At 41.5% G+C, this 24,642-nt stretch overlaps 1 protein-coding gene across 1 annotated transcript in view; it reads left to right on the top strand.

The window, feature by feature from the left end:
* The window catches only part of ASB15 (ankyrin repeat and SOCS box containing 15), a 117,148-nt gene extending 93,216 nt beyond the window's left edge, over nt 1–23,932 (top strand). The window contains exons 7-9 of the mRNA XM_073573408.1: nt 9,930–10,497; nt 17,664–17,817; nt 22,971–23,932. Coding sequence (XP_073429509.1) covers nt 9,930–10,497; nt 17,664–17,817; nt 22,971–23,146 — 898 coding nt within the window. The 3' untranslated portion in view covers nt 23,147–23,932. The remainder of the gene's footprint in view (nt 1–9,929; nt 10,498–17,663; nt 17,818–22,970) is intronic.
* Nucleotides 23,933–24,642: the final 710 nt, after the last annotated feature.

Raw genomic sequence — 24,642 nt, forward strand, 5'->3', positions numbered from 1 at the left:
ATGGAGGTGGAGGAGGAACGGAGAACCAGGAGGACGGATGATAGGAACCGGCTCTGAAAAGACACGGGGAGACACACAAAGTAAGAGAGCAGGCTTAGCTAAATGGAAGCAAAGCAGTAGCAAGAAAGGGCCAAAGTATAGGTAAAGTATACATGATAATCAGGCACCCCCACTAAGGGAGGGTGACCTGAAATACCCAGTGCCTGTCCCCCATTAGACAGGCAGTTTTACCGGTTCAGGTCACGCTGCTGGATAAAGGGCGCGGGGGCTCGCGCGGCCGGGGCCTAAGGGGCATGCGCGAGAAGACCGTGTGCGTGGCCGATGACACGGGAAATGCACCAGGGTGCCTGCGCAGCTGCACACCGGAGAGCAGGAAGGCGAGGAGCAGAAGCCAGGATGGGAGCATCGGCGGACACGAGCCCGGGAGCAGTAAGTATGGGGCTAACAACGTCAAGGTCGGGTAAGAGTTTCGAAGCACAGGAACAGGTTCCACACACAATCGCCACCAGAAGCTCAACCAACATGATAGCTGAGCCCCTGCTCTCAGAGCCAGGAGCTGTGCCCGAATTGCCCCTGCCCCTGGCTATTTAATCCCCTGAATGTCGAGATCTATATCGATCGCAACATTTTGGAGACTGGGAGAGGAAGGGAGCTCCTTTTCATGTCCGACTAGCGCCCTGCACAACGTCATTACTAGCATCCGATATTAGCATCTCTGGATCTGCCAGCTACGGCATGCCTGTTAGACCATGCTGTGAGCATGGTCTAAGAGGATTCTGTCAGTGTAGCACTGACAGGTATAATACTTTGCCATGCTGGAACCATACCATACCACCTTACCATAAAGGGACTAAGTAAAAAAAATTGTAAAAATATATTTTTTTTAAAAATCATAAAATAAAAAACCATTATACCCTTATATACGTATTTTTACGTAAAAACTAAAATAAACAAAGTACACATATTTGGCATCCCTGGATCGACCTGACCTATACAACTGTCATACTAATGAATCCCTTCAATGAAAAAAAACTGACAAAAAACTGCTTATTCATCACATTGCCGAACAAAAAGTGGAGTAAAACGAGATAAAAAATGAATGTAAATAAAAATGGTTTAGCTGAAAATGCCATCAAGTCGCACAAAAAACAAGCTGTTGTACATGGAAAAATAAAAAGCTATAGGTCTCAGAATACAGCAATGCAAAAACAATTATTTTCTCTGTAAAATAGTTTTGCAGCAAAACATAAAAAATTATATGAATGTGGTATCGCTGTGATTGTACCAACCTGAAGAATTAAAGGGGTTGTCCAGGCTTTTCACATAATCTCAGTGCATATCTGGGCTGCAGAATGTTGACAATAAGTAATTTTACCTTCTGTGGCCAGTTTTCAAGGTTTCCAAGATATCAGCTCTTGCTTGTAAGAAAAACGTCCAGGGGTGTGTGTTCTGGCATTGAAATGAGAACTGGTCGTTACATATCTGGTATCGCTGTAATCGGACCTACCTGAAGAATACCTGAAGAATAAAGTAGTCTAATCACTCATACAACACGAGCAACGGCATAAAAAAATCCAAAAATATATAATTGACCTGCTATTGATTTGCTCATTCTGCATCCCAAAGATCGCAGTGTAAGAAGAAGGACCGTGCCGCTGGTACCTGTTTTGTGCCGGGTCCGGAACTGTCGGGGCTGTCTCCTCTGTTGTCCGGGGGGAAAGCTTAAGAGACCAGTCCAATCATTGCTGGCGGAAACAGGGGTGTGACTAAGTGCTTACAGACTCAGCGTGCATGGAAACGGGCAGACTTAGTGGGAAGAGACAGCGCGCAGCAGGGGGACTTGAGTGCTCCGGCCCGCGAGCATCAAGCTTCCCCGCCACCGCTGACAGAGACTGTAAGGAGAGACCTGCAGTGTGCCCGTTGGTCACCACAAAGCGAGGTGTTGAACATTCCGGGCTAGTGAGTACTGCTCGCGTGCTGCCAGAGAGAGACCGGGTGCAGGACTGCCATCTGCACCCTGATTCACCAGTGTTTTTCTGCCGGGCCACGTTGGGCTCAGACAGTGCCGTGGCCCACGCTCCTCCGGCAACATCAGTATATGGACTAGGGGCTCAGCGGAAGGTACCAGAGATCAACCACTGCTGCCAGAAGATGGATCATTGTTACCTACAGGACCACATCGGACAAGCGCTGCATCAGCCGTTGTTGGTGCCATCACTTGCTCCTGGACTACCATGTCTTGATAAACGTTTGTCAGGATAAGTTAACCCCCAAAGAACTGTTAATACCTTTTTCACTGTTCTTTAACCCCTGCATACTATCTATATTTGGAACTGTCTACCCAACCCCATTGTTAACCTTTTACCTCCCTGCGTGGAGTATCTCAGTGTTAATTAAAATTGTTAACCCTTGCTCTGTCTCCTGTCCGTCACTGCATCCTGCAACCTGCTCACACTTGGCGTAGTCGGCAGGATGCAATCTACAGGCAGAGGGGACAGACCAAGCAGTCCAGGTGCAGGACTGCCATCTGCGCCCTGATTCACCAGTGTTTTTCTGCCAGGCCACGTTGGGCTCAGACAGTGCCGTGGCCAACGCTCCTCCGGCAACATCAGTATATGGACTAGGGGCTCAGTGGAAGGTACCAGAGATCAACCGCTGCTGCCAGAAGATGGATCATTATTACCTACAGGACATCGGACAAGCGCTGCATCAGCCGTTGTTGGTGCCATCACCTGCTCCTGGACTATCACGTCTTGATAAACGTCTGTCAGGATAAGTTAACCCCTCAAGAACTGTTAATACCTTTTTCACTGTTCTTTAACCCCTGCATACTATCTATATTTGGGACTGCCTACCCAACCCCATTGTTAACCTTTTACCTCCCAGCGTGGAGTATCTCAGTGTTAATTAAAATTGTTAACCCTTCCTGTCTCCTGTCCGTCACTGTATCCCGCAACCTGCTCACAGCAGTAAGCCTCGGCGCACAGTTATCCTGCGGGTCTATGCTGAGCACTTACCCAAGGGCTTCCATATAAATCCCTCAAGTACGTGATTCAGACGGAACCTCCAGAGGATGATTCTCTATAATGAGGCAGATGAAAACACTTTGGATGCCGTCTGGCCTATGATCTGGCAGCGTCCATCATTTTAAGCGTGCATGTGGTCAAGTCACAGGTTTATACACTTCTGAAAAATAGGACACCACTGACTCCAGAGTAACTGCTGCCTCATTATAATGATTGGATCCATTGGGGATGTCATTTGAATCACATCAGAGAGAGACATCGGAGATTTAGATGGGAACTTCAATGTTAGTTCTCAGTATAGAGCACACATTTTGGATTTTTGTAATCCAAATCCAAAATGTTATGTAAATAGCTTTCCTTCCCTCCCGAGTCTCGCCGCATGGCTAAGCAGTACTGTACAGCCACATATGGAGTATTTCCACATTCAGCAGAAATTGTGTAACCAATTTTGGTGTGATTTTTACAGATTTACCCATGTGAAAGTGTTAGATCTGGGCTAAAACTAAATTTTTGTGATAAAAATATAATTATTTTTTTCTTCATCGCCCAATGGTGTAAAATTCTGTGACACACCCGTGGTGTCAATATGATCACTGCAGCCTTATATAAATTCATTGAGAGGTGTAGTCTGTAAAATGTGGTCACTTATAGTAGGTCTTCTTTTCTGGCACCTCAGGGACCAGAAAAGTGAGTCATGGCACCTGCAAACCATAACAGTAAATTCTGCACTATAATATGGCGCTCCTTCCTCTCTGGTCTTTTGAACTGTAACTGAAAAGTATTTCCCGATTACTTGTAGGGTATACATGCAGTCAGGACAAATTGTACAATAAATTGGGAAGTTAACTCTTATAACAATTAAAACAATATTTCAGTGGTAAAAATGTAAATATTCTTTCCTCACTGCCCAATAAAATTGTGTGAGGTACATGTGGTGTCAACATGCTCAAATCACCCGTGAAAAAAATGGGAAAATCAAGCAACCGCAAAAGTCATAAAACATCACATTTATTAGTAGATTTAAAACATGAAAAGTAAAAATTTTAAAACATAACGGTCGACGCGTTTCGAGCTACACTAGCTCTTAATCATGACAATTACCATACAGGAACTATGAAAATATATAGCATAGAAAATAGATATGGAATAGACAGTCACAAATGTGCTTAATTGTTAACCCTATGTGTACACAGGAGAAAATAAATGAAAAGGAGGGGGAGGGGAAAAAAAAGGAGAGTGTGGAGACTCAAAGAACATGTTTCACAAAGATGAGCAATATCCTGTAAGAAACATTATATGTAGATATAACACAAATAACTCAAATACTACTCAATCTCAAACAATATATCTATTATATGAGAAAAAGATTTTAACTTTCAACATTATTTTATTAATGCTAATTAAGTTATACTGTTATACCTTTATACCGGCAATCCTCTCATTTGTATAAAACTGTATCAAAGCCGGGAGAAGAGAAAATTTTTTTTTTTTCTTTTTCCTTTTTGCCTCCTAATCCAAGTTTCTCAAAGGAACGAAAGAAAATATATAAATTTCTCTGTCATGATTAGACATTTCAATAGAGGTACATAAAATCATTTTTATAATTTCACCCACTGGAGAATCTTGTGGCTAGGTGAAAAATCCAAAAGGCTTCTCGTTTGAAGACAAGCTGCAAACAATCCCCACCTCTCTCTGGGCAGTTGACTCTTTCTATGCCTGTGATTATTAGAGTGGAACAATTTCCATTTTTGTCTCTGGTCAAGTTGATCTTTTGCTCAGTCTTCAGAATATACCTGAGTGCTGATATAGTGTTTTTGAAGTCTAGTGACTTCAGGGCCTTTTTTCTATCAGACGTGTTGGACATTATTTTGGCAGTATTTTTGCGGATTGCAGCCAGCATCTTTTCTGTCCTTTCCTATTTAGTTAGTTGGGCCCCATCGTTTGCTCAACCTGTCTTTCTGTCTGTTTGTGTTTTCATCTGCTTTTCACCGACAATACATGTTGGGGGCTGTCTATTGCTTTGGGGTCTGCTCTGGGGCAGTTTAGATTTCTCCTTTCTTTCTTTAGGCCTATTTAGTTCTCCATCTGTGAACGAGGGGATTAGGGCACCGTAGGAACCCCCCACGGCTACTGTTAGTTGTGTGAATAGGATCAGGGGTCTGCAATCCGATAGCTACCAACCTCTCTGGTTTTCTGGACTTAGCTTGCATTTTTGTTTTTTCCTCCTTCGGTGACTCATTCATAACAATTGACCCTGGGTGCCTCCCGACGCGTTTCTTCAAAGGTATGATTCATCAGGGGAATGGCACCTATCGGGAGAAAACTTGGGCAGCATGTCCTTCCATATGAAGCAAGAGGCAGTGGCTTAAAGGATCTGGTAACACATCATTAATGTGCTCAGCAATTCTAACTTTTAACTTGTGAGAAGTGCAGCCAATATATTGCATGTCGCACAAGGAGCACGTGGCTGAATATAGTACGTGCATTGTGTTGTAGTTTATGAAAGTTGCAATGTCATAAGTGCATTTGTGATCTGAAGATGACAACATACTGTATATGTTTTGTTCATATATTTGCACAAACCACATCTATTATGCCCACATTTATACAGTTGTGGCCAAAAGTATTGACACTCCTGCAATTCTGTCAGATAATACTCAGTTTCTTCCTGAAAATGATTGCAAACACAAATTCTTTGGTATTATTATCTTCATTTAATTTGTCTTAAATGAAAAAACACAAAAAGAATTGTCCTAAAGCCAAGTTGGATATAATTCCACACCAAACATAAAAAAGAGGGTGGACAAAAGTATTGGCACTGTTCGAAAAATCATGTGATGCTTCTCTAATTTGTGTAATTAACAGCATCTGTAACTTACCTGTGGCACCTAACAGGTGTTGGCAATAACTAAATCACTCTTGCAGCCAGTTGACATACAGTGGGGCAAAAAAGTATTTAGTCAGTCAGCAATAGTGCAAGTTCCACCACTTAAAAAGATGAGAGGCGTCTGTAATTTACATCATAGGTAGACCTCAACTATGGGAGACAAACTGAGAAAAAAAAATCCAGAAAATCACATTGTCTGTTTTTTTTTTCATTTTATTTGCATATTATGGTGGAAAATAAGTATTTGGTCAGAAACAAAATTTCATCTCAATACTTTGTGATATATCCTTTGTTGGCAATGACAGAGGTCAAACGTTTTCTGTAAGTCTTCACAAGGTTGCCACACACTGTTGTTGGTATGTTGGCCCATTCCTCCATGCAGATCTCCCCTAGAGCAGTGATGTTTTTGGCTTTTCGCTTGGCAACACGGACTTTCAACTCCCTCCAAAGGTTTTCTATAGGGTTGAGATCTGGAGACTGGCTAGGCCACTCCAGGACCTTGAAATGCTTCTTACGAAGCCACTCCTTCGTTGCCCTGGCGGTATGCTTTGGATCATTGTCATGTTGAAAGACCCAGCCACGTTTCATATTCAATGCCCTTGCTGATGGAAGGAGGTTTGCACTCAAAATCTCACGATACATGGCCCCATTCATTCTTTCATGTACCCGGATCAGTCGTCCTGGCCCCTTTGCAGAGAAACAGCCCCAAAGCATGATGTTTCCACCACCATGCTTTACAGTAGGTATGGTGTTTGATGGATGCAACTCAGTATTCTTTTTCCTCCAAACACGACAAGTTGTGTTTCTACCAAACAGTTCCAGTTTGGTTTCATCAGACCATAGGACATTCTCCCAAAACTCCTCTGGATCATCCAAATGCTCTCTAGCAAACTTCAGACGGGCCCGGACATGTACAGGCTTAAGCAGTGGGACACGTCTGGCACTGCAGGATCTGAGTCCATGGTGGCGTAGTGTGTTACTTATGGTAGGCCTTGTTACATTGGTCCCAGCTCTCTGCAGTTCATTCACTAGGTCCCCCCGCGTGGTTCTGGGATTTTTGCTCACCGTTCTTGTGATCATTCTGACCCCACGGGGTGGGATTTTGCGTGGAGCACCAGATCGAGGGAGATTATCAGTGGTCTTGTATGTCTTCCATTTTCTAATTATTGCTCCCACAGTTGATTTCTTCACTCCAAGCTGGTTGGCTATTGCAGATTCAGTCTTCCCAGCCTGGTGCAGGGCTCCTTTGACAGCTCTTTGGTCTTCACCATAGTGGAGTTTGGAGTCACACTGTTTGAGGGTGTGCACAGGTGTCTTTTTATACTGATAAGTTTAAACAGGTGCCATTACTACAGGTAATGAGTGGAGGAAAGAGGAGACTCTTAAAGAAGAAGTTACAGGTCTGTGAGAGCCAGAAATCTTGATTGCTTGTTTCTGACCAAATACTTATTTTCCACCATAATATGAAAATAAAATGAAAAAAAAACAGACAATGTGATTTTCTGGATTTTTTTTTCTCAGTTTGTCTCCCATAGTTGAGGTCTACCTATGATGTAAATTACAGACGCCTCTCATCTTTTTAAGTGGTGGAACTTGCACTATTGCTGACTGACTAAATACTTTTTTGCCCCACTGTAGATTAAAGCTGACTCAACCTCTGTCCTGTGTCCTTGTGTGTACCACATTGAGCATGGAGAAATGAAAGAAGACCAAAGAACTGTCTGAGGACTTGAGAAACCAAATTGAGAGGACCCTGCCCATGAGGGCTCACAGTATGGACTATTTTCTCCTTTTAGCCTTGTGAAAATGCAAAATTTGGGGATAAAGCAACATTTTTGTGGGGAAAGTCAAAGTTTATTTTTTTTCTTCCACTTTAATTTCTGTGAAGCACCTGAAGAGTTAATAAACTTTTTAAATGTGGTTTTTTTCACTTTGAGGGTGTAGTTTTTAAAATGTATGCTCCTCAAAGTCACTTCAAATGTGATGTGGTCACTAAAAAAATTAATTTAGTAAATTTTGTTGGAAAAATTAGAAATTGCTGATAAACTTTTAGCCCTTCTAACTTCTTAACAAAAAAATTATGCTAACGTAAAGTAGACATGTGGTAATTGTTATTTATTAACTATTTTGTGTGCTATAACTATCTGGTTTAAGGGCATTAAAAGTTTGAAAATCACAAAATTTTCTAAATTTTGCCTAAAGTCATATATTTTCACAAATAAATGCAAAAATTTTGAAATTTACCACTATCGTGAAGTACAATGTGTCACAAAAAAACTGTCTCAGAATCACTGGGATATGTTAAGTATTCCAGAGTTATTATTTAATAAAATGACACTAGTCAGAGTTGTAAATTTTGGCCTGGTCAGGAAGGTGAAAAGAAGTTCGTGGGTAAAGGGCTTAAGCATCAGTAAGCTACAGAAAAAAAAATCTGAAATTAATGTGGGTCAGAAAAGGTGTGTCACAAGTAATTGTTGTTTTTTTCATTTGTTATGCAATCCTTTTTATGAGGGAGGGGAATAATTGTTTTTTTTTTAATCCAAAATAAAATTCACTAAAATCCAGACATTTAACTGTTTCTGTATAACTCACAAAGTGTGCATGTTGCAAACAATTTTTTTGACACATTCATTTTACTAGTCAAATTTTACAATTGTACATACTACACTAACACAGTGCATTTTTGCAAGTGCTGGCTTTTGAATATGCACCTATCTAGCATTTCTAATTTCAGCATTTTTGGAAAGGGAGATTGAATATCGTTGAAAAAAAAGAAATGTAGACATTTACCTGTCCTTGTTTCCTTTTTCCATACCTATTTTATTAGTTCAATTTGACAACCGTAGGCGCCACACTTACACAAAAGCATAACACCACATTTTGATTTCTATATCTGTACCTACCTATTTAGCATTTCTTACAAGTAAATGCAGGACAAAATTGGCATTCTCTGCGCCTGGCAAGTTTATTAGTGAATAAGGAGTGGAGGGTGTTATGGATTATATGGGACAACACTCATCTAAATCACAACAGGATAAGAATAAGAATTTGATACACTGCAAATTTTGCAAGATTTCCTATCTACAAAGAATGGAGAGGGCTGTAATTTTTATTGTAGGTACACTTCAACTGTGAGAGACAGAATCTAAAAACAGAAAATCTCATTGTATGATTTTTAAATAATTAAATAGCATGAAATACCATATTTTTCGGATTATAAGACACTTTTTTCCCCCAAATTTAGGGGGAAAATGGGGGTTCACCTTATATTGCGGATATAACTTACCGACCGCGGTGGAGCAGGGTCCCAGGATCACTGCTGGAGGAGGAAACAGTGGGGCGTTGCTGCAGGCCGCAGGCTGGGATGAGGGGGTGTTCCGATGTGTGCCGCTGCGAGTGAAAATGGCTGTGGTCCTCTGTCGTGCGGGGGGGCTCCGCCGGCATTTTGTGAAAGCCCGGAGCCCCCGCATATCCATTACTGCGATGCGGTGGCCTCTGGGAAAATACTAATTTTCCCCAGTATATTTGAATCTGTGTTCTATGCAGAATGATCTCTCTGATTACAAATGACAAATGGAGATAAATTTTTGACAGTTTTTTAATTACTTACTTATAATTAGTTACTATCAGGTTGCTATTTGTTTCGGGGGTTAGGTCTCTTTTACTTTGGCTGTGTTTGCCTCAATCATCTTAAAAGGGTTGGTTTCACATGCCTTTTCAGGGCAAATGGAGTATTTGTAATATTCTGGTTTGTGGTAAATCAATTCAATGCAAATTCTTTTATAAAACATTTTTAAACCCAGTAAAAATCTCACAATATTTGATCATCTCGCTAACTTTATAGACCTCCCTTTATACTTATGAGTAAACACTATAGACCTCCCTTTATACTTCTGTGTAAACTCTATAGACCTCCCTTTACGCTTCTGAGTATATTAGAGCTACATTAAATTACCAAGTAATGTGAGAAGTATTTTGTGTGGTGTCAAATTTTATTATTTCATCTTTCCTTTTAGTGCGCTGAAGTTCCTTATTTCTGTCACATCACGACATGCAATTCAAAAAAGCGGATTAAGTCCTGTTCATTCTGCTGTGGATGGTCAAAGCATGCAGTGCCTTGAACTACTTATTGACAATGGTTTTGATGTCAATGAACTCTTAGCTGAACATTTATCTGAAAATTATGGTGATAAAAGAATTACTGCATTGTTTTTTGCAGTATCTAATAAAGATGTTTTATGCACAGAGATACTATTAAAAGCTGCTGCTAATCCAAATTTGGACCCTCTAAACTGTATTTTAGTAGCTGTACGATCTGGAAGCTATGAAATTGTTAGACTTCTCCTAGTTCATAATGCCAATGTCAACTGCTACTTCATGCTTGTAAATGATACCCATTTTCCTAGTGCTATTCAGTATGCTCTAAATGATGAAATAATGCTACGGATGTTGTTAAATAACGGATACCAAGTCGAGAGGTGTTTTGATTGCATGCATGGAGACATGTATGGAGGATCATTTACTTGGACAACCACTGAAGAAGTGCTGCCTGGTTGGACATCATGTGTCATAAAGGACACTCATGTGAGTTGCCATACTAGAGGAAAGTATTTTTTTTACTATATACAATAGTGTTCAAAATAATAGCAGTTCAATATGACTAACCAGATTAATCACTGTTTTTGGTACAAATTATATTACCACAAGTCAAACAATTTACCAATTGGTGCAGTAGATTCTAAGAAAAATAAACAGACTCCGCATTCATGATCTACAGGTTTTTGAGTCTGTATTAGAATAATTAATTGAAAGGGGGTGTGTTCAAAATACTGTAATAGCAGTGTAGAGTTCAATTAGTGAGGTCAATCATTCTGTGAAGAAACAAGTGTGAATCACGTGGCCCTTATTGAAGGGTGAAACCAGGACATGTTGTACATGCATTTCTCCTTGAAAGTCTGAGAAGTATGGATCATTCGAGACATTGTTCAGAAGAACAGTGTACTTTGATTAAAAAGTTGATTGGAGAGGGTAAATCTTATAAAGAAGTGCAGACAATGATAGGCTGTTCAGCTAAAATGATCTCTAATGCTTTAAAATGGAAAGCCAAACCATAGAGACATGGACGAAAACACAAGACTACCATTCAAATGAATGGAAGAATAGTCAACCTGTCCTGGGGAGAGAGGTCTCTTTCTGTGGCAGCCCATATAGACTCCGGCTCTGCTGCCAGCTTCATCCATCAGGACCTAGTTCTTGAACTTCAGCTCCCTACACAACAACTATAATCCCCTGGCTATTGTCTTCATTGATGTACAAATCCTAGTGGAGCCCATCTGATATATTACACTGCCAGTCGTGTTTCAGATTGAAGTTCTGCACTCCAAAAGAATTTCTTTCTATGTGTTACCTAAATCTGTAATATCTGTTCTTCTGTGCATTCTATGGTTGCGTTTACATGCATCAGTTGTTGGATAGCCCGCTGGCCAGGTGCTTCAGTGGATACCGTTTTGTGCTATCAACTTCTTAGCTAAGGTCTCTGAATCTTTCTCCTCTGCCTACCTAATACCATGCCTTCGCAAAAGTCTTTTGTAAAAAGAAGGCTATTAACCCCATAGACCTTATGATTGTCCCATTGAGCTTCAGTCTGGCACCTCTCCACCCTGGTTCGGGTGTATCCTCTATCTCTAACAGAGACTTGTGCCTTGTTGGAATACATCCAAGAAAATTTAGCCAAGGGATTCATCCTTAAGTCCTCTTCTCCTGCCGGCTTCTTCTTTGTGACAAAAAGGGACCGTTCCCTACGTACAGTGGGGCAAAAAAGTATTTAGTCAGTCAGCAATAGTGCAAGTCCCACCACTTAAAAAGATGAGAGGCGTCTGTAATTTACATCATAGGTAGACCTCAACTATGGGAGACAAACTGAGAAAAAAAAATCCAGAAAATCACATTGTCTGTTTTTTTTTCATTTTATTTGCATATTATGGTGGAAAATAAGTATTTGGTCAGAAACAAGCAATCAAGATTTCTGGCTCTCACAGACCTGTAACTTCTTCTTTAAGAGTCTCCTCTTTCCTCCACTCATTACCTGTAGTAATGGCACCTGTTTAAACTTGTTATCAGTATAAAAAAACACCTGTGCACACCCTCAAACAGTCTGACTCCAAACTCCACTATGGTGAAGACCAAAGAGCTGTCAAAGGACACCAGAAACAAAATTGTAGCCCTGCACCAGGCTGGGAAGACTGAATCTGCAATAGCCAACCAGCTTGGAGTGAAGAAATCAACTGTGGGAGCAATAATTAGAAAATGGAAGACATACAAGACCACTGATAATCTCCCTCGATCTGGTGCTCCACGCAAAATCCCACCCCGTGGGGTCAGAATGATCACAAGAACGGTGAGCAAAAATCCCAGAACCACGCGGGGGGACCTAGTGAATGAACTGCAGAGAGCTGGGACCAATGTAACAAGGCCTACCATAAGTAACACACTACGCCACCATGGACTCAGATCCTGCAGTGCCAGACGTGTCCCACTGCTTAAGCCTGTACATGTCCGGGCCCGTCTGAAGTTTGCTAGAGAGCATTTGGATGATCCAGAGGAGTTTTGGGAGAATGTCCTATGGTCTGATGAAACCAAACTGGAACTGTTTGGTAGAAACACAACTTGTCGTGTTTGGAGGAAAAAGAATACTGAGTTGCATCCATCAAACACCATACCTACTGTAAAGCATGGTGGTGGAAACATCATGCTTTGGGGCTGTTTCTCTGCAAAGGGGCCAGGACGACTGATCCGGGTACATGAAAGAATGAATGGGGCCATGTATCGTGAGATTTTGAGTGCAAACCTCCTTCCATCAGCAAGGGCATTGAATATGAAACGTGGCTGGGTCTTTCAACATGACAATGATCCAAAGCACACCGCCAGGGCAACGAAGGAGTGGCTTCGTAAGAAGCATTTCAAGGTCCTGGAGTGGCCTAGCCAGTCTCCAGATCTCAACCCTATAGAAAACCTTTGGAGGGAGTTGAAAGTCCGTGTTGCCAAGCGAAAAGCCAAAAACATCACTGCTCTAGGGGAGATCTGCATGGAGGAATGGGCCAACATACCAACAACAGTGTGTGGCAACCTTGTGAAGACTTACAGAAAACGTTTGACCTCTGTCATTGCCAACAAAGGATATATCACAAAGTATTGAGATGAAATTTTGTTTCTGACCAAATACTTATTTTCCACCATAATATGCAAATAAAATGAAAAAAAAACAGACAATGTGATTTTCTGGATTTTTTTTTCTCAGTTTGTCTCCCATAGTTGAGGTCTACCTATGATGTAAATTACAGACGCCTCTCATCTTTTTAAGTGGTGGAACTTGCACTATTGCTGACTGACTAAATACTTTTTTGCCCCACTGTACCTGTATTAGATATCAAGGACTTAATAACATCACTATTAAGAATAAGTGCCCCCTGCCTTTGATTCCAGAATTATTTGACAGAATCCATGGAGCAACGATCTTCAGTAAATTGGATCCTATAAGGGCTTATAACTTCATCTGTATCCACAAGGGTGAATAATGGAAGACGGCATTTATACTTATGACGGTGACTACAAGTACCTTGTTATGCCTTTTGGTCTGTGGAATGTGCGTGGTGTGTTTCAGGAATTTATTAACAATATTTTCTGAGACATCCTCTATGTTTCCATCGTCATGTATTTGGACGACATCTGTCTCGAAATGGATCCTGAAAAGGTTTCTGCTGTTCTCTCCTGACCGTGTCCTCAACGTTTGAGTGCCATCCAGCAGTTCATGGGTTTCGACAACTTCTACAGGCAATTTATTCCACACTTCTTTTCTCTCATAGCACGCATCTCTCCTTAACCAAGAAAAGGGCTAATGCCAGGTTCTGGTCTGTGTTCACCTTCCAGCACTTGATAAAGGCCTTCTCGAGAGCTCCGCTGCTGCACCACCCCAATCCTAACAAGCAGTTTCTCCTGGAGGTGGATGCCTCCTCTATCAATACTGGGGCAGTGCTTCTGCAAAGGACATCTTCAGAGATATCAGTCTCCTGTTTTTTTCTTTTTTTCTCTACAGTTCATGTAAAGAGCATGCCTACAACTGTGAACATTTGATTTTCTTTTTATTGTGAAGCAAACAACATATAGGACAAAATAACTGAAAACTTGTGTGCGCATAACTATGCACCCCCCTAAAGGCAGTACTTTGTAGAGCCTCATTTTGTGGCAATTACAACTGCAAGTCACTTTGGATAAGTCTCTATGAGCTTTCCACATCGTGCCACTGGGATTTTTACCCATTTCCCAAAGCAAAACTGCTCCAGTTCCTTCAAGTTAGATGTTTTCCTTTAGTGAACAGCAATTTTCAAGTCTGACCACAGATTCTCAATTGAATTGAGGTGTGGGCTTTCACTGGGACAATTGAAAATATTTACACATTTCCCTTTAAACCACTAGAGTGTAGCTTTATCCCAGTCTCAAATCACTGACAGACTGAAACAGATTTTGCTCAAGAATATTCCAGTATTTCACACCATCCATCTTCCCCTCGACTGAAACAATTTCCCCTATCCCTGCTGCTGAAAAACATCCCCAAAGCATGATGCTGCCACCACCATGTTTCATTGTGGGGATGGTGTTCCTGGAGTGATGAGCTGTGTTGGTTTGGTGCCCGAGATAGCATTTACCTTGGTGACCAAAAAGTTCAATTTTGGTTTCAACTGAGCAAAACTCCTTCCCACATGTCTTTTGACAAGCTCAAAACAAGCTTTATAATTTTGTGTTTATACTCTTGTTCCTGCTCTTTCTTCCACAATGGCCTCTTCTATGAAGTGTACATAATTATTGTGATCATATGGACAGATATGACAGTCTTTGCTTGGAAACTCTGCAGCTCCTTCAGGATTACCTTTGGTCTTTGTGCTGCCTTTTTGTTTAATGTCCCCTTGCCCGGGCTGAGAGTTTTGGTGGGCGGCCTTCTCTTGGCAGGTTTATTGTGGTACCATGTTTTTTCCATTTGGATTTAATGGTTCTCTGCGGATCATCAGACATTGGGATATTTTGTATAACCCAACCCTGACTTGTACTTCTCAATCAACAGCAGACTCGTGCCTTCCTTCTTAAGGCTGTGTCCCAGATGAAGTCTCATTCACCTTTTTAGTGAACTGGAGATAGTCTGGTTATCTTCCCAAAAAATCCACCTGAAGGTGCCTTACTTCAGTTTGCCCCCTGGTACCTTGGGTCTTTCAGCATCATCAGACAAGCCAATCTGGTGACCCACAGTCTACTGATTCCACATTGTTTCCACATCTTGCTCCTAAGCCAGTGGTCTTTAGTCGCTTTTCTAAATCCCATACTCCTGCTTCTACTTTGTTCCTGAGGGTTTTTCAAATGTGTTTAAAGTAAAGGACATTATGGATTCTAAGAGGATTCAGGGGATGACTTTCTATTTGGTCGATTGGCAGGGTGAGGAGCAATCTTGGCAGCCTGCTGAGAACATCTACACTTCTAACATTCTTAAGTGGTTCTCCGTAGGTCTGCCCAAAAAAGGAGGGGGTTTAAGGAAAGATACTGTCATGTCAGTGACTCACAAGGTTTGTAATAGCCATCCTATTCACTGCGTTCACAGCCTCACTCCTCCCAGTGTCATGCCATCTCGCTGAGCTGCTTCTTGCAACACATCCAGCACTGCTACATTCTCCTGTTGCTGGAGAGTCTCCACTCTGATATAGAGAGGCACCAAAAGACTCTTCAGGAATTTAAAACTTCTGTGTTCTGCAGAGTTTTGCTCCCCTGGTTTATCCCATGCCTGAAGGGGATAGATAAGGTAGCTCCTCTCTCCACACACTGCCTGAACTTAGGTCATAGGTTGGAGACATGAGGGTCAGTGGGTGCTCTCCTTCGCTGGCCTGGCTGTCTTTATTCCACTAAACGCCCATAGGCCTTCCCCATGTGCAGAATACTACTCAGACAACACAGGCTGAGGATACCACACTCCAGTAAAACCTTTTTGGGTCACCGATAGTTAACAGCATATATTACATTTTTATCAAGGACACAAGATGGTGCAAGTGACAGAGTCTCACTCTTCTGCTGGCTCACCAGGAATTAGAACCTCCATGACTTTGGGACATCCAGGGACAACTACCTTAATCAGCAGCACTCCGCTTTTTGCGGGCTCCCACTGGAAGAAGGCAGCGGCAAGCTTAGGAAGCTGACCAAGCAGAGCAAGGTATGTGGCCAGGTGCCCATATTCTCACAACCTGGGTTATCCAAATTAATTTGTGGGCTCAGTGTTGGGCTGTAAAGCAGTTCTGTAATCCACCAACTGGAACCCTGGTCCTCAAGCTGAAGTCCCGTAGAATCACTCCGGTGACAGGAGCAGCCTACTTTTTATCCTCAGATCCAATTTCAGGGCATTGTTTTCCACAGAATTTGGGGAGATAATCATGGCTGTTCCCTCATTGTTTGCTAGTTCAATTAGACTGCATAATTGTCCTCAAAATGATGCAGATTAGTACACTGCAGGGAGCTGATGCAATCCATAATCAGCAAGCTTTCCACAAATTAGACAAAAAGGGACACTGGAGAGTCTAACCTCAAACAATGGCTCATGTCTCTTACTGAACAAATGCTGAGTCATCACAACTAGTTCAGTTTGTCACTAGTTAGCTGTCAAGACATTTTAATGCTTTGACTCCCCTGTTACTGACCCGACCAGCTTACTCATTTTGTCTGATCTCTCTGCTCCTGACCTCGGCTTCGTATTTTGAACCTGTGCTGCCTGCCCAACCTCAGACTTTCTTACAAAATATCTATCATTGCTCTCTGTACTTCATATCTATGCCTTGACTCATTGGTTAGCTGCTGCAGTTCCAGGGACTGCTCTGGAGTGGCACTTGGTGACTACACTAACAGCCCAAGCCTATCCTCTCCATCAGAGACTCTAATCAGGACCAGGTAGTCAGTTACACCACAGGGTAAGCCCAGCTAGTGGCACAATGGGTCCACACACACCGCCGCTACAGTAATATAAATGGCATCAACCGAGTATGGAGTAAGCACAGCTGCCGAGTTTCTTCAACACAAGATAACTTGCGCAATCACATACAGTGGGTGTCCAGTAGAATAAATGTGAACCTAGCTTGACCCATATTTGGGATTAAGATAATGATATTGTTAGAATATAGATTTTAGTATAAGAAGATACACTATATTTTAATACTCTTGAAAGAAGTACACAAGTCTGTCAATGGGGAAAGTCATTCTCATGATTGCAAGAAATGTGAATCTGTCAGCAGTTTTTACTATGTAATCTGCAGACAGCAGGAGATAGAGGCTGAAACAAAGAATTCAGGGATGTGTCACTTTGTGCTTTCGTTTCCTGTGAAGTATTTATCACTAAGAGATTAATATTGCCACACTACACTAGTCCAGCCACGCCCCCTCCTGTGATATTTACCTGTCTATGGACTTAGTGCAGGGATAGATTGGCGTGGGTTAGCTTTCTCAGCTCTGCTTCATTCTAAATATAAAAGCTCTGATTGTGTCAGAATGGCTGCACTCGGTGTTCTAAGTAATACATCACTGGATTCTGCTTCTCTTTGCCGACATTACGCTGCTCTCAGGTGAGGTAGCAAAAATCTGCTGACAGATTCATGTGATGTTTATATCACATAAAAAGAATGATTATAGTAAATGTTGCTGATATTTTCTAGTTTTCTATATTTTTTTAGTTTTGTGATTTCATCACAGTATCATGGATGAGGCATTTGGTTGGAAAAGTTATTCGAGTGTTAGTGGATTACATGGATTTTGTTCCAATTTGTACAAAACTGAAATCTGTCCTTGAAGTACAAAATGAATGGAAAGAGATCCAAGAGATTATAGGTAAGATACCTTACATTGGAAATTGCACATGCTTTCTTGAAAGCATCAGCCTTACTACTCTCAACAAAAACAATCACATTGCCCCCCTATGAGGTACGCATAAACTTGGGACTTGTTCTAGTTCTTTGCTAAACTGTTTCCCCGTAGTAAAGGCCCTGGTACATATTAGACTAATGTCGGTGAAACCCACCGATATCGGTGAGAATGGCTGACCGTCTAATGTGTATGGGGTCATTTAGATTACAAAATCGACATCCGTATGATAAAAAACCACAGTCCTTTATTTAAACCATATGTACACTACCGTTCAAAAGTTTGGGGTAACCAAGACAATTTTGTGTTTTCCATGAAAACTCATACTTTTATTATTCAAATGAGTTACCAAATGAAATTAAAATCTAGTCCAGACATTGACAAGGTTCAAAAAAAGATTTTTATTTGAAATAATAATTTTCTCCTTCAAACTTTGCTTTCGTCTCAAAATGCCCCCTTTGCAGCCCTTACAGCATTGCAGACCTTTGGCATTCTAGCAGTTTATTTGCTGAGGTAATCTGGAGAAATTTCACCCGATGCTTCCAGAAGCCCCACCCATAAGTTGGTTTGGCTTGATGGGCACTTTTTGCGTACTATACGATCAAGCTGCTCCCACAACAGCTCAATGGGGTTGAGATCTGGTGACGGTGCTGGCCACTCCATTACAGATAGAATACCAGCTGCCTGCTTCTTCCCTAAATAATTCTTGCATAATTTGGAGGTGTGCTTTGGGTCATTGTCCTGTTGTAGGATGAAATTGGCTCCAATCAAGCGCTGTCCACAGGGTATGGCATGGCGTTGCAAAATGGAGTGATAACCTTCCTTATTCAAAATCCCTTTTACCTTGTACAAATCTCCCACTTTACCAGCACCAAAGCAACCCCAGACCATCACATTACCTCCTCCATGCTTGACAGATGGCGTCAGGCACTCTTCCAGCATCTTTTCAGTTGTTCTGCATCTCACAAATGTTCTTCTGCGTGATCCAAACACCTCAAACTTGGATTCGTCTGTCCATAACACTTTTTTCCAATCTTCCTCTGTCCAATGTCTGTGTTCTTTTGCCAATATTAATCTTTTCCTTTTATTAGCCAGTCTCAGATTTGGCTTTTTCTTTGCCACTCTGCCCTGAAGGCCAGCATTCCGGAGTCACCTTTTCACGGTAGAGGTTGACACTAGCGTTTTGCGTGTACTATCTAATGAAGCTGCCATTTGAGGACCTATGAGGCGTCGATATCTCAAGCTACAGACTCTAATGTACTTGTCTTGTTGCTCAGTTGTGCAGCGGGGCCTCCCACTTCTCTTTTTACTCTAGTTAGAGCCTGCTTGTGCTCTCCTCTGAAGGGAGTAGTACACACCGTTGTAGGAAATCTTCAGTTTCTTGGCAATTTATCACATGGAATAGTCTTCATTTCTAAGAACAAGAATAGACTGTCGAGTTTCACATAAAAGTTCTTTTTTTATGGCCATTTTGAGAGTTTAATGGAACCAACAAATGTAATGCTCCAGATTCTCAACTAGCTCAAAGGAAGGTCAGGTTTATAGCTTCTCTAATCAGCCAAACTGATTTCAGCTGTGCTAACATACTTGCACAAGGGTTTTCATGGGTATTCTAACCATCCATTAGACTTCTTACACAGTTAGCAAACACAAAGTACCATAAGAACACTGGAGTGATGGTTGTTGGAAATGGGCCTCTATATACCTATGAAAATATTGCATTACAAACCAGATATTTGCAGCTAGAATAGTCATTTACCACATTACCAATGTATAGAGTGTATTTCTGAATCATTTAATGTTAGCTTCATTGGAAAAAACTGCTTTTCTTTCAAAAATAAGGAAATTTCTAAGTGACCCTAAACTTTTGAACGGTAGTGTATATAGACAAGGTTTAAAAAGGGCTAGGTACATGCAGGCGTGCAGTAAAGAAACAGGACTATGGCCAAGTGCTGCATTTTTTCCTATTCTTGGATGTCGATTTTGTCTACATGTATTTTCTTGCAAGCACCGTATCAACCGTGTCTATACCCGCCAGGTGAGGCCGTTTATTGTAGTACCAGAAAACGTTTCGGTCAATATAGACCTTCATCAGTTACGTGCTAGTATGTTTGAAAGTAGCTTGAAGGAGGGAGCTTTTTATGTTATTCACTGTGTTTACCCACATCCAGGAGGACCAGGCTGCCCTGATATTTTCAACTATTAAGATTATCCTGCGTTACAGCAGCATTCTGACCATTTGATTACTGGCGTTATCAGTGAATAACATAAAAAGCGCCCTCCTTCAAGCTACTTTAAAACATACTAGCACGTAACTGATGAAGGTCTATATTGACCGAAACGTTTTCTGGTACTACAATAAACTGCCTCACCAAGCATTAAGTTGAGTGCCAGGTTTTCATTTTATCATATATGGTTTGGGAACCTAACTTGGCACCACTACAGTAGTGCACACGGTGTTTTCTACTAAACGTATACCCGCCAGGTGTCCTTGACTCAGAGGTAACCTTCTCCACTTGTATGTAGGTTTTTCTTGGTGCCATTCTTTTCTTTCAACATTTGTTTCATTTAGATTACAGTTGTGCTCAAAAGTTTACATACCCTGGCAGAATTTTTGCTTCCTTGACCTTTTTTCAGAGAATATGAATGATAACACCAAAACTTTTTCTCCACTCATGGTTAGTGGTTGGATGAAGCCATTTACTGTCAACTACTGTGTTTTCTCTTTTTAAATCATAATGACAACCCAAAACATCCAAATGACCCTGATCAAAAGTTCAAATACCCTGGTGATTTTGGCCTGATAACATGCACAGAAGTTGACACAAATGGGTTTGAATGGCTACTAAAGGTAACATCTTCACCTGTGACATGTTTGCTTGTAATCAGTGTGTGCATAAAAGGTGAGTGAGTTTCTAGGATCCAGACAGACTCTTGCATCTTTCATCCAGCCACTGACATTTCTGGATGGTGAGTCATGGGGAAAGCAAAAGAATTGTCAACGGATCTACAGGAACAGGTAATTGAACTGTATAAAACAGGAAAGGGATACAAAAAAGATATCCAATGAATTGATAATGCCAGTCAGCAGCATTCAAACTGTGATTAACAAATGGAAAATCAAGGGCTCTGTAAATACAAAACCATGATCAGGTAGACCAACAAAAATTTCATCCACAACTGCCAGGGAAATTGTTCGGGATGCAAAGAAAAACCCACAAATAACATCAGCTGAAATACTGGACTCTGAAAACTAGCGGTGTGGCTGTTTCAAGACGCACAATAAGGAGGCATTTGAGCAAAAATGGGCTGCATGGTCGAGTCACCAGAAGAAAGCCATTACTGAGGAAATGCAACAAATTTCGCCTACAATACGCAAAACAGCACACAGACAAGCCTCAAAACTTCTGGAACAAGGTAATTTGAAGTGATGAGACCAAAATTGAACTTTTTGGCCACAACCATAAATGTTACATTTGGAGAGAGGTCAACAAGGCCTATGATGAAAGGAACACCATTCCTACCATAGAGCACAGAGGTGGATCGCTGATGTTTTGGGGATGTGTGAGCTCCAAAGGCACAGGAAACTTTGTCAAAGTTGAAGGAATGATGAATGCAGCACGTTATCAGCAAATACTGGAGGCAAATTTGTAAACTTGGGTGTCATGATCCAGGTTGGATTATGACAGATAAATGCACAAGTAACCTTTTTTTTCCTTAAACTGTGTGCTTAAAGTTAGTTTTGCCCCCAGTGGCCATTAGGGTCATTGCACTGTGGTGGTTTCAGTTCTAGTTTTGCCCCCGGTGGCCGTTAGGGTCATTGCACTCTGGTTACTTTAGTTTAGTGCACGTGATTATAAAGCAGGTGTGATTGCTCTGGCTCTGACCTATAAAAGAGTGTCAGGTGTTGCAATCACTGTTGGTGATATTGGTCATTTCAACCATCCTTGGTGAAGGAAGGAGCTAGAGAGAGTTCCTTGCAGCTCTGACAAAGCTTGGTGAAGCAGCAGCTATTCAGGAGGAAAGCTGTATTCTAGTGCTGGACTCTGTTGCTGGGAGCAAGAGCAACAGAGCAAAGCTAAGTGGTGTTATCCCTGTTTGTACCTTTCCTTATGTTTGTTTTAGTGCAGTGGTGGGATTAGTGTCTGCACCATCCAATTCACTAGAAAGGGCTAGGTGCAGGGCGAGCTAGGGAATTTTAGGTATCCTGCTGGTCACTGGGTTTGGAACCTGCATAGGGACTGTCAGCAGTGTAGAGACACTGACTCAGGGGAGTGCAGGAGGTCTCCACATCCTCGTTCCCTATCGCAGGGCCCTCCATTGTATCGGTTTCCCTGGTGTTTCCCTTTATTATTTAAATTCGCCCTGCTGGAGGCGGGGTATCCAGATTCACGTGTAATACTGAAATTCGCCTGCTGGAGGTGGTGTATCCGGCTGCATGTTATATTATTTAAATTCGCCTACTGGAGGCGGTGTATCCAGGGTCACGTGTGTCAGAGAAATTCACCCTTCTGGAGGCGGTGTGTCCAGTCACACGTAACCATCAAAATGGGACATATTTGAAAGTTCCAACATGACAACGATCCAAAACACAAGGCCAAGTCGACCTGTCATTGGCTACAGCAGAACAAAGTGAAGGTTCTGGAGTGGCCATCTCAGTCTCCTGACCTCAGTATCATTGAGCCACTGGTGAGATCTCAAGTTCATGCTAGACAGCCCAGGAATTTACAGGAACTGGAGGCTTTTTGCCAGCTTTACCATCTGAGAAAATAAAGAACCTCATCCAGAACTACCACAAAAGACTTCAAGCTGTCATTGGTGTTAGAGGAAGCAATACACAGTACTAAGAAATGGGGTATGTGAACTTTTGATCAGGGTAATTTGGATGTTTTGGGTTGTCATTATGATTTAAAAAGCAAAAGCACAGTAGTTTGACAATAAATGGCTTCATCCACCCACTAACCATGAGTGGAGAAAAAGTTTTGGTGTTATCATTCATATTCTCTGAAAAAAAAAGACCTAGATAGCAAACATTCTGCCAGGGTATGTAAATTTTTGAGCACAACTATATATAGATTGTTGAATTCATTTTTCTGATTACAAGTATAATTTGTTTCTAGGAAACCCACGTCAGCTGAAGCATTTGTGCCGACTTAAACTGCGTAAACTTTTTGGTTTGGAGAGATTACAAAAGCTGTCATCTGTGAAGAGAGTTCCTGTGCCTCCTCTCCTGAAGTCCTATTTATTGTACAAAGAGTATGATTTATATGGGAAGGGATTACATTTTGACACCTAATGAACTAATAAGTGTACTTTCTTGTTTATAAGTTGGTTTACAATGTTTGATAACTGCATGTAAACATGGTGGAATTTTATATTACACTGTATGCTGCCTTTTAAGGCCTCTTTGAAATTTTGAGTATTTTATCTTACGTGTATGTATCATGGTAGAGTTTTCTTGTCTCGGTCTGGAGGAAACAAAAATTACATCTTGTGCCATTATGGAGTTGACCGCATACTAATTCATTGTGTAAAAACCTACAGCAGTATCCTCCATCAACTGGCAGCTTCAAGCAGGCAGAATTCTATCATTTAGGCGTGTGCCACACTATGTGACACTAGGCTCAATCTATGTCAGAGTTTGATCTGAGTGTCATCTTAGTGTGATCCCATTTTCTTCCATGAGATAATCATACCACAGGTTTGGAGAAGATGGAGAACTTAATTTCTCTACCTTCCCATTGTCTGAGTCTGCAATTGTCGAACTGCACTCGGATGACATCCGAGTGCCATCCGTGCACCCAAAGACTTGAAAGGGTGCGCTTGATCCAAACCCCAGAGCCATTCACAGCATGCTGGGATGGTTTTCTCATCCCGATTCAGCATGAGAAAAAAATAGCAGATTTGCACTGCCCCATAGTGTAACATTGGGCCGAGAGCTATCCGATAAAACATTGCATAACACTCGTCCTTGTCATACGCTCATGTGAGCAAGGCCTTTGCTAGAAAGTTGTGTAAAAGCATGGGATGTTTGTAATTAACAAATAATCCCCTTAAGGGGAGTCTGTCACCCCTGAAATGCAAACTGACCTAATTAAACAGTTATCTAGCGGCATTTGACCTTATAAAAATCTTATTACCAGTATAATTTTCACTGTTGTAGTGAGTTTGAAAGCTTCTTATATGCCACATGCAAACAAGGGGGCTTTGAGGCAGCCAAGGTCTTTGTGCACCATTACACCCAGAAGTTTAGCAAGTGGCTCCAGAGGGGAGGAGAAATCATTTCCGTGCTCCTCCTGCTTTCTGTGCAAATCTACTCATGATGCACTGATGACAAGAGGAGCAAATAACTGATCTCTCCTAACCAATGAAGCTGCTTGCTACACTTCTGGGAGTAGAAGATAAAAGTGGGACCTGCCCCCCATACTGTGTGTGCATTGCTGACTCCTGCAGCACACCCAGTACTGCTGCTAGGTTTCAGACAGCGCTAGCTCTGGCCAAGTAAGCACTGGCAATCAGAGTTAGGAAACTGTTCAGTGTGCAAAGAGAGGTGTATGAGTGCATCAAGCTCTTGGCCATGCAGAGGTCTATCAAAGCATCTTAATTTGCATATGGAATATAAACAGTTTTCAAACCAATCACAACATTGAGATGTATACTGCTAATATGATTTTTATAGGTTGCTAAAATAACTGCTTAATTAGCTCAGTTTGCATTTTGGAGGTGATAGTATCCCTCCAATTTTGGTCTGTAAAATAATTAGACTTATTTTATGATATTCTCTTATATATA

This window comes from Dendrobates tinctorius, unplaced genomic scaffold, assembly GCF_039654945.1.
Source record: "Dendrobates tinctorius isolate UK_male_01 unplaced genomic scaffold, ASM3965494v1 ptg000035l, whole genome shotgun sequence".
NCBI lineage: Eukaryota > Metazoa > Chordata > Amphibia > Anura > Dendrobatidae > Dendrobates > Dendrobates tinctorius.